The sequence below is a fragment of the Rhea pennata genome, chromosome 2, assembly GCF_028389875.1.
Source record: "Rhea pennata isolate bPtePen1 chromosome 2, bPtePen1.pri, whole genome shotgun sequence".
Lineage (NCBI taxonomy): Eukaryota > Metazoa > Chordata > Aves > Rheiformes > Rheidae > Rhea > Rhea pennata.
The window spans coordinates 134,076,611-134,090,211 of NC_084664.1; the positions used below are offsets into that span (position 1 = coordinate 134,076,611).

Here is a 13,601-nt window from a genome sequence, read left to right on the forward strand (position 1 = left end):
AGCTCGCTCTGGTTCTCCAAAGTTTGTTTACTGAACAGCGTGTGCAGCGCCGCAGCGCGCGCGGGGGACGCGGGGGCGAGCGGCGTCACGTGGCCGCCCGGCTCGCCCAGCAGATCCTCCCGCAGCCCCGAGCCAGGGCCGCGCGGCGACGGCGCGCACAAAGGAAGGAAATATCTGTTAACCGGGGAACAGAGCCACGGGCATGAGAACGTCAGGCTGCGCCGAAGCTGGACGCGGTCTCATTCCTCCGATGCGTTACTATCAGGATATGCTTTGCTGTAATGGTGTTGGGAATTTTGTTGTAGTAAATAATGAATGCACCGATCAAAGACACTTTATACGTTCAGTTCTATGCACTCTCAAGTTTTAATACGCGATTTATATTTCTCTTGTGTCAAACATAAAACAATATTGCAGAAGATGCATTAGTCTCAAACTTAGCAAATACACACACACACACACACACACACACACATATACATATAAAAAAGGAAAAGACATCTATTTCTATTTAATGGAAAAGAAGGTGCATGTAACTCCAAGGTTACAGATTCAGACAAAAACATCAGGATACTGAAGTGCTTCCACTACTCAGCAGCTCAACCATGCTGAACACACAGAGTCTTGGTTATTCTTTGACTATCAGACTGTCTATATGCCATTTAAAAATAGTTAATTTTGTCCCGAAAACAGCTACTTTTTCACTGTCTGCTTCTGTTTACTTCAGCATGTGACCTCAGACAGAGAGAAGCCCTTCATGCCTACACAGGCTTGCAGACTGGGTACAGACTGGCTATTCATTCGCACCAAGATAATCGCAGTACTGGTCCTGTATTTCCTGATTTCTAAGAACTTTCACAAGCTGCTGGTGTTCAAACATTATCCTCCTCAAAGGAAAAAGTGGAGGCTTCTTTTAGAAGCACATAAAGCATATAACAGTACTACCTAGCCTCAGTTTTATTTTGCATCTCAAAATGCTTGACGTGGATCTTAAATTCAGCTGCTGAAATCCCGCCAATAAATAAGAATCATAGCTAACTTTTTCATTTTTAAAAAAGAAAATTATTTTATGTCTAAGGCTGAATAGGAAATTTTGGTCTTCACCTTAAAAGCTTAGAAACACTCAAAAGTACATTAAAAATTATTATTTCACAGCACCATGGTTCTTCATTGGTTCTTCATGGTTTTATCCAACACATAATTTTTAATTATCTTTGATTCACATTACCCAGATATCACTTGCAACCACACAAGTCACCTCCAAATCTAGCTTCCACAGATTAACTGAGACCAAACTAAAGTTAGAATAAAATCTATTTGTCTACATAGAAGTTATCTAAATCTAACATACAGATACAAGAAACGTGCTACCAGACATGGCACAACCTTTTACAAGCATTTAAAAATAAACTAGCTGATTGCACTTTGTTGATCTGCTCAAGTTACTACCTCCAAATCAGAGGTGGAACCTCTTTTTGCCTTGGCTTCTTCCCATTCTCTTCTCTGTTCATAATGTGATTTCCAACTCATTTGTTTCAAATCCACAACATTCAGTTTGGCTTAGCAGAGTTCCTTCCAGCTTACACTGTTTAAATGAAAGCAGTCTCAGAGTCACTGATTTTTCTGATTTTTGAGGCAACTACTTTAAATGCCTGTTTTCTCAGAATGTTACTGCTACAGTTCTCTCCCAAACCCCAGTAGTTTGATTACAGATGATAAGTCGGAAATACACAGAAGCATCAAAATATAGATGAGCTCCCATTTCAGGTATTCTTCAACATTTCTGAATAACCTAGGCTGCAAGAGTTTTTTGGCAGTTTAAGCTCTCATGCAAAGGAAATATGCACTTAGAATTTAATAGAAATAACAAAGAAATGGAAGTATTTTTGCAAAGATTAGGCACTGAATGTTTTTGTTAACAAGTTCTTCTGCTTCCTATTTATGTTATTTAATATGGTCAGTTAATTTATAGCTCTATATTGAAGATATGACATAAATTGTTGTTGCAATAGAATTAATTTCCTGGCACGTTTTTCATCACGTCAAATGGAATTTACAGATTTTGGCATTTGTTCAGAAGTAGAGGAAAATACATAATCCCATCATCATGGGACAAAGACAAAAACATCTGTAAATGTCGTGACTAGATCATATCTGAGTTCAACAATGGGGAAACCTGGTGCCTCAGACAGGTAATTCATAGCAGGAACTACTTGCTCAAGGGGAGTTAATGGACATACAGAAAGGTAAATCACACAAAATGGTATCTTACAGTTTTATGACTACTCTCATATTCCCCATATGATGACCTCAGCTCCATGCAGCATTTCCTTCTCTAACCACCTACGAGGCACTCCCTCACTTAGGACTCTAATTCCATGATCCCAACACCATCTCCTACCTCTCGAACACTGGGACTCCAGTACCTTCTCTTATCCCATCTCACCAGTACTGCCTTTCTTGCATTGCCCCTGTGAGCTCACTCAGAAACAGAAGTAAAAGTCTCCTTGTTGCTGGACATCCTGCAGCAGGCACTGTGCAAGGAATTGGGACCCCTTGCACAGTTGTGGAAGGGACTGTACCTCTTCCTCAGGGAGGCACTCATAAGTAAGCTCCCCTTGGTCTGGAACAGTTTCCTTAAAGCCATCTTCTCAGAAACGGGGATGCTATTGCACAGGAGAAAACAAGACGAGATCATGCAGTGGCAACGCAAGTTCCAAGAGCCAAACTGAAGCACAAACCCATGGAGACTGAAAACCCTGAACAGGCTCCATTACACGCTGCACTGGAGCTTACTCTTACTTAATATCTACGTTTGTGGGTACAAGGAAGACAAAGGATAACAACTGCCTGGGCAGAGGACACACCATAAAAACAGGGAGAAACTGCCTGCTGCCTTCATTTCCATTTTTGCCCTCTGTCACTGCTTTTGGTAGCAATGAATATCCTCACCATGAGTCGAGGTGGCTGCTTGTAGCTGCATAGATCAGTAAACAACTCTGAACTGCAGTAAGCAGCTGCACAGAGGTATTTATTGTTGGCTAGTGGTAACTGCTTAGGTGGACAGGACTGCCTGATGGCTCAGATTAGCACCTCCAGAAGGGCAGGGTCGGGAGCTGCTCCTGTGAGAACCTTCTCTATGCCTGGTGTACCTGGTACTAACAGCAAGTGAACCAGAGTCAGGAAACCACTGATACAGAGAAATAATTTTTAAAATACGTATATTAAATCATGTTACCATGCAATGTAAAATATTGAATGAAATTGGGCCCACACCACAAGCATGATCAAAAATTTGGCAATTTCACAACATCATTCATTGTCTATTTAAATGCGAAGCTTCCCTGAAATACATTTTGCTTTCAGTTCTAGCCTTACGTGCTTTTAAAACCAACCATTCAGAGAAGCTCACCTTGCAGCCAAACGTAGACCTCAGTATCTAAAGTATCTAAAGTATCTAAACTCAGTGAGTTGCAAAAACATTGTAAATATGTACCAGGCATAGGCAAATCATTTCCTTTTTTTCTTAATATAGGGCTAAAATTGCAAAAATAACTCTCTCTCTCTCTTAAACACCTTTCTGCTCAGGTTTTTACACTGTGAAGTCTAATACACAGTAAATTTATCTCAAGACTTTGTTCATAGCTTTTTTCATTTGAGGAGCATGTTCTTCTCCCTGCCCCGCAAAGACCTCTTAAGCAAAAGAGGGAGTTGGGGGATTAACTTAAACAAGCTTGATGGCTTCTGCATCTGTGTTGTGAATCCCTACCCAGTCTGACACTGCTGACTTTGGCTGGCTGAGAGAAATGGGACAAGAATAGCAGGTATTGCAACTAGTCAGGACTTGAGAGAGACTGGCATGTGAGCTTAAGATAAGTTCATTAAGTGTTACTAACATTTATAAGTTATATCCTAATATTAAACCACAATGCTTACAAAAAGACATAGTAACTAAGAGGGTCTCCTCTAAAGAGTTTTATTTTATTCTTTTTGTTCACTGAATCTTAATCTTTAATATTTTATAAAATGAAGTGCATACAAGATTAAGAGTCAGCTCTTCAAAGCCAAACAATACAAATCTCTATCCTTTTTTATATTTATTAGTGTGTGCACATCAGTTTTAAAACCACACAAGATGGACTCTAAGCCACACAAGATGGGCTTTGGTATAAAAGACTTCCTTCTTTCCCAAAGAGTAAGATTATGTTCATATCATCCTTCCAAGAAGTACTGATTTGTCATATCCAAATAGAAGCTTTTTAAAAGCTGATGAAAAGTTATTCCTAGCAATCTTCATTTTGGGAAACTTGCTATTGTAATTCAGTCTATACTGATGTTTCTTTGCACATCCACTGATCTATGCAGATACTAAGTGAGTGCTTACAGAGAGCATTTACCTGCCCAAGTTGCACAGAAATTACCTACAGTATTTGGGTAGTTCAGACTTCTCTCCCAACTGTTACCTCAATGTGTGTCCACATAAATATCTGTATTTATAACATTTACCAGTGCTCATGGCCCTCACCTTCAGTACCATAGTAGCAGGAAAACAAATTCCAGAGACACAATCTGGCTTTTATAAAAGTTTTGGAGAGCTGCTCCAGCATGATTTTAACACTCCCTCCAGGTCAAGACTGCAGTCATGCATTTAGTGAAAGGTAGGGGTGTAAAGCACACATGGAGGATTTCTGCTCTCAGTTCTGTCAGCCACATAACTTTCAGAGATACAAAAATTCAAGGGGAAGAAAGGTCAAAAACAAGGGAAAGATTCCATACTTTTTACGTAGGCCATCTTGGAATACTTCTTGACAAATAACAGGTGCTGGAAAATTACTATTCCTGGTTTCAACTAGACAATGTACAACAGTACATACCTTTATTGTAGCTCTAGGGCTGGAAAATTACCTTCTCAAATTGTTGCCTTTTGACTTCCTAAATTGGTTTCCACTATAGGATAACATACGGGTGACTGTATCACTGTCCCCCTTCCCCCTCATTTTTTATATTCTTTCCAAAATAATTTTTCAGTGGACAAACACATAAAATGGACAGCAGCAAGAAATGAGGTGTTCAGGTACAATAAGGTTTCTCCAGGTTACTAAAGCACTGTCTGCAATCAGATGTGGGAGGAGGAAAAAGGTACAGTTGCAAAATGAGCGGTAGTGAATGCAGAACTATGCATAATGATGCTTCCATAATATTTATCTCTCTACATTATTTACGTATCTCTGGGATTTCTCTATCATGGGAAACATACCAATCAGTAGACTTATTCCTTTTTCTTGACCAACAAAATAATCTTTAGAGGTCCATATTTGTAAACACATGGACACTTTATTGATCAGTTTAAGCACTTACGTTGACTATGGAGGAAATATAAGCTAGCAACCAGTAGCATCAGTGTACCTAGCTGTACACAAGGCATGCAAACAGTGTTGCCCATCATCTGACTGATTGATTTCTGTTCCTGCACATTTACTTTCCAAAGAGACCAAATCAGTGTCATGTTTGAGGTCTATCCTGGCTACCATCTTCATGGGACTCTTTTTCTGCATCAGCAACTTTACCACTGTCCTGACAAGTTTTAGGACAACAATCAATTAAAGAAAAAAATAAATTCTTTTTATTTAATTGTCTACTCCCAGCACAGGGTCTAAACTCAGTGGCATATGTGGGAGGGGCTTCCCCCCCCCATACCAAGTAGGTCAGATAACAGTTGCATTCACCTTGCCCTCGGACAGAATAAGATTATGTAAATATTTAGCACTGAAAAATAAACGGTAATGTCAAACTAACAAATTGTTATACTACAGTGGCACTGGAAGAAGCCAAAGTTCCACCCATCCATCTGCAGCATCAGCAGCAGGGAAACCAATTTTCAGGGCTATCTGGGCAACAACATAGGGAAACTTCGATGTTAAATATATAATACAGCTTAATGTCTCAGCTGGATAATGTGATTTCAAAGCTGTTTTTCCAAAAGCCATTTGTCTTTAGTCTCTGTTTTGGTGCCCCAGTTTGAGAATTACAGAAAGGGCAGGGTGGAGACAAAAGGGAATAATCCAAGTATCAGGGAGTCTTAACTGTGCTTAGAAAAAAAAAAAAAAGGAGGCTTCGAAGCAGAAACAGGTTACTAGACCTTGAACCACAGCTGCTAGGAGAACTATTAAAGCCACTCAAGTAGCAATTAGATGACTTTGCAAGAATATTAAAAGCACGTATTTTCACTTCTGAGGAGGATCTGAAAAGGGGAAATCAGAAAATATCTAGCTTATGGAGTACTCTCTACTGCACTTCAGTTACCTATTTCCTGTTTATTTCCCACTTGAAAAAGCACATCCAAGAAACATAAAGTAATTTTTTTAAAACTTACATTTATGACCACTCCATTTAAAATGTTTTGTTGAAAAACACAAAAAAAAAATGGAACGCTGTAAACAGATTTTAAGTCAGCCACAAAAAATATACAAACAGATGTTAGCATCTGTGAACATGGATCTTTGTGACAGTCCTTTCCAATGTGGACCTTTTTCAAAAAATAAAATCTCCACTGTTTTTTAAAAAAATATGCCTTACAAAATTTAAGCTGAGTTCAGCTTACCTCAAGTATGACTTACCAATATATTAGTGTACCTTCTTGAAATGCTAGTTGTAGCTCTTGACACTCAACTTTTACTTGTGAATGCTGCCAGACAGGTTGATGCATGGACTGCTTTTGCGTTAAGGTAAACAGCAGCCATTATTAGATGAAGAAAGAGAGGAAAAAGGAAGTACTATTTTGAATGAATCAGTTTTACAGGATTATTACTTGCCAATAAAACCATTTTACACAGAATTACATAGGCAGAGAGTACACAGAAATTTGCAACAACTTGCTAGAGCATAATCAATCCCAGCAACTGACTGTAATGTTTCTGTGGTCCTTTTCAAAAATAGAAATGCTACTTTCCCCACGCTTCCATTTCTTCCAGCCACTCAAACAAATGCTTGGCTGTTCTAAATATTTTTCCCCCCAAGGGTCCTGCTTGCATGGTAGCTGGCCTCTTTGTTTCTCTAAGATCTAGCAAATAAAAAACAAAATAGAGAGTAAAACCAAAAAAACTATTGGTGACTGCAGAATGGAGGCGTATTACTTTATTTTTTAAAGTAAATGTGTTGTCCTTCTTTTGATCTTGGTACAGAATACGATTGTGGGCTAGAGCGCTAACATTCAGGTGAGAAGTAGGTCAAAATAATATGCCAAGAGAAACGAATGGAAAATTTCTTTACTCACCCACAAAGATTTTAAAATGTGGATTCACTGCCATTGCTAGCATTGTTTTACTTTAGAATTGCTTAGCTTTTCCTCTTTAATAGACAACACCCTTTTCTGTCCAGCTTCCTAAACCAAATCTTTCGAGCCTTCTGAATGGTTTAACTGCCTAGTAGTCCTAAAAAATGTGCCTATTTTAGTTTCACCAACTACCACACAATGATCCCTCTCCTTTAAGGAATAAAACTGACCAACTCTGTTTTTTGCAGAACTCACGTGGCCCACTCAAAACAAACAGATACTGGCAATAGCAAAATCCAAATTATACACTGCTTTATCCCAGGAACACAAAGTACAAGGTCGACACAGTGAGTCAGACACCTCAATGCCAAAAGCTCCTCAGGTTGACAGGATTCTTTTTTGGATTTGTGTGTGTATAGATAAGGGTTCTTTCAAAAAGAGTCAAAATAATCAGTTTTAGACAAAAATGTGTTGTATCATTTGTAGAAGTTTCTCTGATCAGAAGGAAAAAGGCAGCAAAAAGTATGCCAGGAATGCTGGAAAGAGGCAGACAGTCATGGCAAGTCATACTTTCTTTTTTTGTTTGTTTTCCTCCTTGAAACTCCTTGAGCATGAGAAGTTCATTTGCGAGAACAGTCGATTACTGAGGGAAAAGGCAAATGATTTGACAATAACATGGGAAATGTGAGAATAATTTAAGTATGACAGAAGCTGGAGAACATTTTGATCTCTGTAATGGTTTTTCATCATCCTAAGAAAGTACACTTCAACTAAATAAACTTTAAAACATTAGACATAATTACTTGTCTATCCCTAAAGGCAGTATGCTATATATTTATCTTTATGAACAACAGAGGCTACATACAGGTAGGTATTACCTGATTTCTAGCACTTCACTCATTTTAGTTTTAAATAATTCAATTAATTAATTTCCGTAAAAGGAAAATCGAGGTTTCTCCCACAATTTGCCAGTCTCCTTCTAGAAACTAGATGCCCTGAACAAAACACATTACTTTCTCTGTTACATATTTGATTTCATGCCGCTTTCATTCTACTGTGTTTTTGTGCTTCCCTTGGCAACAACATCTAATTTAGTGTGGAATGATATAAAAAAAAGACATGCAACAAAATAGCCTGTCTAAAATACAAACAAATTAACTATTCATCTGCCTTGTAACTCATTAGAATCTTTTGTTTAACAAATCAATGGATTCTCTCACTCATCCTGTCTTCTGAAATACAAGTGTTGTTTTCACAGCAATTTTACTTTTAAAAAAGAAGTTTACCAAAAAAAAAAAAGTTTTGCTTTACAAAAGAATGATCAATCAGTTGGTTCAAAGGACTGCCAGAGGGTGTCAGACCTATTCATTCGCTATCAGGTGACAGACAGATATTTTTGATAGATGACAAAATCTCATATGGATGCTTATGAGCCATGAAAATGGCAGGTGATGAAGCAGTACTAGGTGTTTGCCACTCCTCAGTCTCTAGAAGAGGTGGTCCTTCTCTTCTTTTCAAAAGAGTAAGAGGGCTGATTTTTCTCCTCAGAGAACATGGCTCCAAACAATAGCCTGATAGCTGAGAAGGACAACATCTGAGCTCTTTTTCTGAGCTGGAACATCTATAAAATTAGAGGTACTTCCAAGATTTAACAACTGCACATGAGATTATCCAGCTACTGCATGTACTTAAAAGCAAAGGACCTTTTTAAAAAAAATTTATTTCTATTTCAAGTTTGATATAAGAAGTGCAATCTTCAGCTTTCTGTTAGCTTCACCTCATTCCTGCAAAGGGTGTGGACAGAGGCAGGCTAACTACCTGAAAACCTGTGATTGCAAGTTAAGTAGTATTCTTGGTTAAGACTTTAAAAGGAAACATGGAGAGGGTATTACCCTTTGAACTCAGCTAGAATTAAAGGAGTTAACATCAATTTGAATCAGACTGTCAGCTGGCCTGACTTTTGATCAATTGTAGAAAGAAAATCTATGCAGAGGAACATTGTTGTCAAAATTATTAGACTGATTAGATTTGGTGCTGATAAAGTACTTTTCTCTCATTTTTTATAATAGTTAGAAACAGCTAAACCAATATAAAGCAATGAGTTCACACAACAAAAGCTATCAATTACTCTTTAAAATTGATTTAACTTAATGCAAACTCCATATACATAAATGACCTTTTATAAAATAATGGATACTGTTATTAATTTTCTACAGGTGATCAACTACGCATTTGAGGAAAGAATAAGCCTCCTAAATGCTTGCGAAGGAAGATTACTGACTGATGACTACTGTAAATTATTCAGTGGCATAGAAGGCAGCAAGAGATGGGAGAATTCCAGCATTTCAAAAACTCAGGAAGAGGGACCTGTGAGCATGCTATTACTAGCAGCAGAGTGGTTTGGAGGAATTCAAATTCTCCAAACCTTTGAAGAATCCCTTCAAAGAGTATTGCAAATTATAGCTAGGGAATTCTCAATGCAACCCTTTAAACTGACTGCAATCTCCATTCAGGCCCTAAACTCTTCAGGAAAAGAGAATTTCCTAATACTCTGAAAAGCTGTACTCAGAACTCTGATAAAAGCTCTGCCACTGTAGCTTACTTCAATAAGCTTCCCAAGAGAAAACAAAATTGAGCGTATTTGCCTCATAATAGTCTAACAAGGCATGAACTGAAAGTTAGCACAAAACCTAAAGGAAGGAGATTCAGTAAATAGCCACAGTGATCTTAAAGCCAGAGTTGCCGAGAAAGACTCTGAAATCAGTCTTTGGCCTCAAACCTGCAGGAACATAAGGAAAAAAAGGAAAGGGTTCAACAGCTCAGTACTGGTCAGAAGGGAGAACTGTGTCTAGCATATCTGTTCTATTTTCATTTCTCCATCTCTGCATATACTCCCGTTTCAGAAGACAACTCTCTGAGTTACTTGCACAGAGTTACTTGCATATTGGAGGCTGAATTAGGTAAATGGGAAGTAAATGGGAATTGGTTGATGTAACAGTCTCTCAGAGACTCTCAAGTAATAGTAAACATCTACAATCATCAATGGTTTTATATTAACTTTCCTTTAATTCATTTTCAACCTTCTGTCATCTGTTGCTACAACACACTTACTGCAGGCAGAAAGACAAATCCTTCCCTTCTCCGAGCAGACAAACCATATTTCACAATAAACTGTTTTAAAAAATGCACCATCACCATCAAGAACCAGTACTTTGTGGAGTGTGCTTATCCCCTGCTGAAAGAGGACTAAGAACAGCAGTTCCACCCCCTCCTTGGGCTTCTCATATGTTACAACCTCACCAGCAAAATTCCCATGTATCTTTTTACTCACCTAACGTTTGGTTGGTCTGAATTCATGATGGATGTTGCATGAGTAGGCTTGTTTTCTTGAACCTGGCATCTGAAACCCTCTTTTGCAGGCAAACAGTACACCCTTTGGATAACCACTCGTACCTGCACTTCTCTCCATCCCACTGCTCCCTGACTTTCTACCATTTCAAGCAGAGAATCATTAACAGTACTGAGGGCTAAGGAGTGCAGTTTGGAATCACACTTGTTACGGATTTGTGTAGTCTCTGGAGCACAAGCAACCTGGTGAAGGAAAACCCATTAATAGAAACATTTCACGAGACTTTGAAATCACATAGTGCAAAAGAATAAAACTTCAACACAAAAAATGTTCACAAAAAGTACAAGTTTAGTTTCAAAATACTTACTACGTATAAACTAACTTACAGACTAATGGCCAGCATTTATTGTGGATTTTTAATTAACACTCAAGAAAGAGCTCAGCACACAGCTCTCTTGTGTGAAACTGGTGTCCTGGACTGAAATAACTCAATCCATGACAAATAAGGGTTACGCTAGGAGGAAAACAGAACTGGCATTAGCATTTATCATTTTTCTTCTTGAATTGAGTTTCCTTTTTACTTCTAAGATGGCCTGATTCTTCTTCTCCTAGAAAGGGGTATAATCTATCTTCAATGCTCCAGCTTTCAGATTAAGCTGCAAGTAAGAAGGGGTCTAGTTTTATAGGATAATAATTTAGTCTTCCAACTTAAAAGTTTCAATGTAAAAGAATCTCATGATTAATGAAAAGTAGAAAACCTTAATCTCTTTCTATTCTTTTTCTACTTCCAAAATAATTTCTATTAATAAAATCATGATACGACTTGCCTTAGTTTGAACAAGTAACTTCATTAATTTTCATTTTAAAAGAAGTTCTTTCTTTTAGTAAAATTGGTATCACATGTCTCCTTCCCAGCACAGTCAAATTTCCATTTCGACAGTGAAAGGTTGAATGCCAAGAAGAGTTTTTGGAGTTATAAAGACTTTGTCATAAACACTATGCACCAGTAGAGAAGAATATTTACAGTATTTAAAAGAAAATGCTGGTGCTTTGCTACCTCTTGTCCACAAAGTTGTTACAGTGAACTTGTCTCCTGAGTTTCAAATGAAGTGTTTTTGTTTGGTAGGAAATATGAATGAAACAGGTCAATTACACTGGTTTTGGCATACCAAAGCAGAAGCTGTTTAAAAGGTGCAGTGGTTGCTGAAATAAGATTAGGATTTGATTAACTTAACTTTTTCATTCCCAGGCCTAAAGGAAGAGTTAAATATAAGGCAAACAGAAAATGTTGGGACTCAAAATTGTTTATCAAACTCTTAGGCCATACTTCTCAAATGTTAAGAATGATTTTGGATGGTCAACATAAAACCTTTACAAGACCTTTAGTTTCAGAAAGTGCTGGCACAGAGTATCAGATCCCTTAAAATACCTCAGCTTGTACAACCACATTTAAAGACATGCACAGTCAATAGCAATTTTAATATAAACAAAACCACAATAGGGAAAAAAGAAACAAAGAAGGGCTCAAGTACCAACTGATACTTTAAAGAAAGGATAGGATTGATTAGGAAATGGGTAAAGAAATGTGAGTGGAAAGAGAGTATTTATTAAAACTAATAATTTGAGTCAGTTAATAGAAAATGGATTTTGTTTCAAATAAAACTTGGCTATTTAGCTGCAAAGAATAAGAGAAAAATCAATGAAAAACCAAGCTAGAATTACTATTTAGCACAGTAGTGAGACTTCAGCAAAGTAACTTCACAGCAGTTCAGCATCTGGATGGGCCAAAAGCCTCTGCTAAGAAAACATTATTTAAATAAACATCACATTATTCAGCTTTGGCTAAATGAAAAGGGAAACTGAACAGGTCAGTAATTCAGAATTTTTAGTATGATTTCCAAACATCTGTTCACCAACTTCTTACAAAGTGCTCAACTGCAAAAAAAAACCCACCTTACCTGATTTTCTGAAGATTCCTGTGGTAGATCATCTTCACTGTCATTTAATCTAAATGTCTGTGCCAAAGATATAATATTTTTTCTAATAAGCATCTTTGCAGGACCATGTGTCTTCTCTCTTGTCTCTAAGTGTTCACTAAGTAGCACCTTCTGACTGAAGTATGTATTCATGATAACAGGAACATCTGCATTTCGGAGCAGTAGTTTTTGCCTGCAAAAACAATATTTAATTGGCATCAAATGCATTACAAGTTATACTACAGTAAAACACTTTTTAAAAATATGCTTTGTGCTGTATATCTCCCCTCTTTGTTCTACAGTCCTAATTAAAACACCCGAAGGTGAGTTATCCAAAATGCAAATAAACTATCCCACAGATCTAGCCAGCTCAGATCAGTCTCATCAGCTCGGGCAAAGCCCTGTACAAGCTCAAGGGACAATTTAGGTCTGGAAGCAGGCTTAGTTGGCAAGGCCATGAACCTCAAGCGGCTTCCCATGAAGTCTGCTTGGTGTCCCAGTGTGGCCGTTCCCAGACAGGACCAGGTCCCTGAACCACAGTAGGAGTCACAATGGATTTTTAATTCTGTTTCCGTGCTCGCTTGGTTGGAGCTGGTCCGGCCTTGCAGAGCAGCACCCCTCTCTGCTCAACACTTCCCATGAGCCAGAGCATGCCAGCTTGCTCCTTACCACAGCCTCTGGAGAGCTGATCCTTCCTCTCTTTCTCCCATCTTTTTCTAAAAGTAAAATCTTACACTTTTCCTAAGATACACTGCATATTATTTTGCCTCATGATCTATTTCCTGTATGTTTGCTGCTGTTACAAACTTTCTCTCTAAGACGCAGTTTTGGTTTCTGGTGCCAAAGTAAATTCCCAAATAGCTTCACGTGCAGCAATTTCTTGCCTACCTGATTAAGGTAATGGTTGGAGAATCACTAAACACAGAATAAATTCTGTAAAGCATGTCTGGATTTTTTCACATTAGTATCACAATCATATATTTAGAAATACACTTTTCATACA

General features: G+C 38.0%; 1 protein-coding gene across 9 annotated transcripts in view; it reads right to left on the reverse strand.

Moving 5' to 3' along the window:
- Positions 1-13,601, reverse strand: part of SPIDR (scaffold protein involved in DNA repair) — a 206,925-nt gene that overhangs the window by 57,354 nt on the left and 135,970 nt on the right. For all 9 annotated transcript variants that reach the window (XM_062570385.1, XM_062570383.1, XM_062570384.1 and 6 more), the window contains exons 9-10: positions 12,581-12,791; positions 10,605-10,864 (exon numbers count right to left, since the gene is read on the reverse strand). In XM_062570385.1, coding sequence (XP_062426369.1) covers positions 10,605-10,864; positions 12,581-12,791 — 471 coding nt within the window. The remainder of the gene's footprint in view (positions 1-10,604; positions 10,865-12,580; positions 12,792-13,601) is intronic.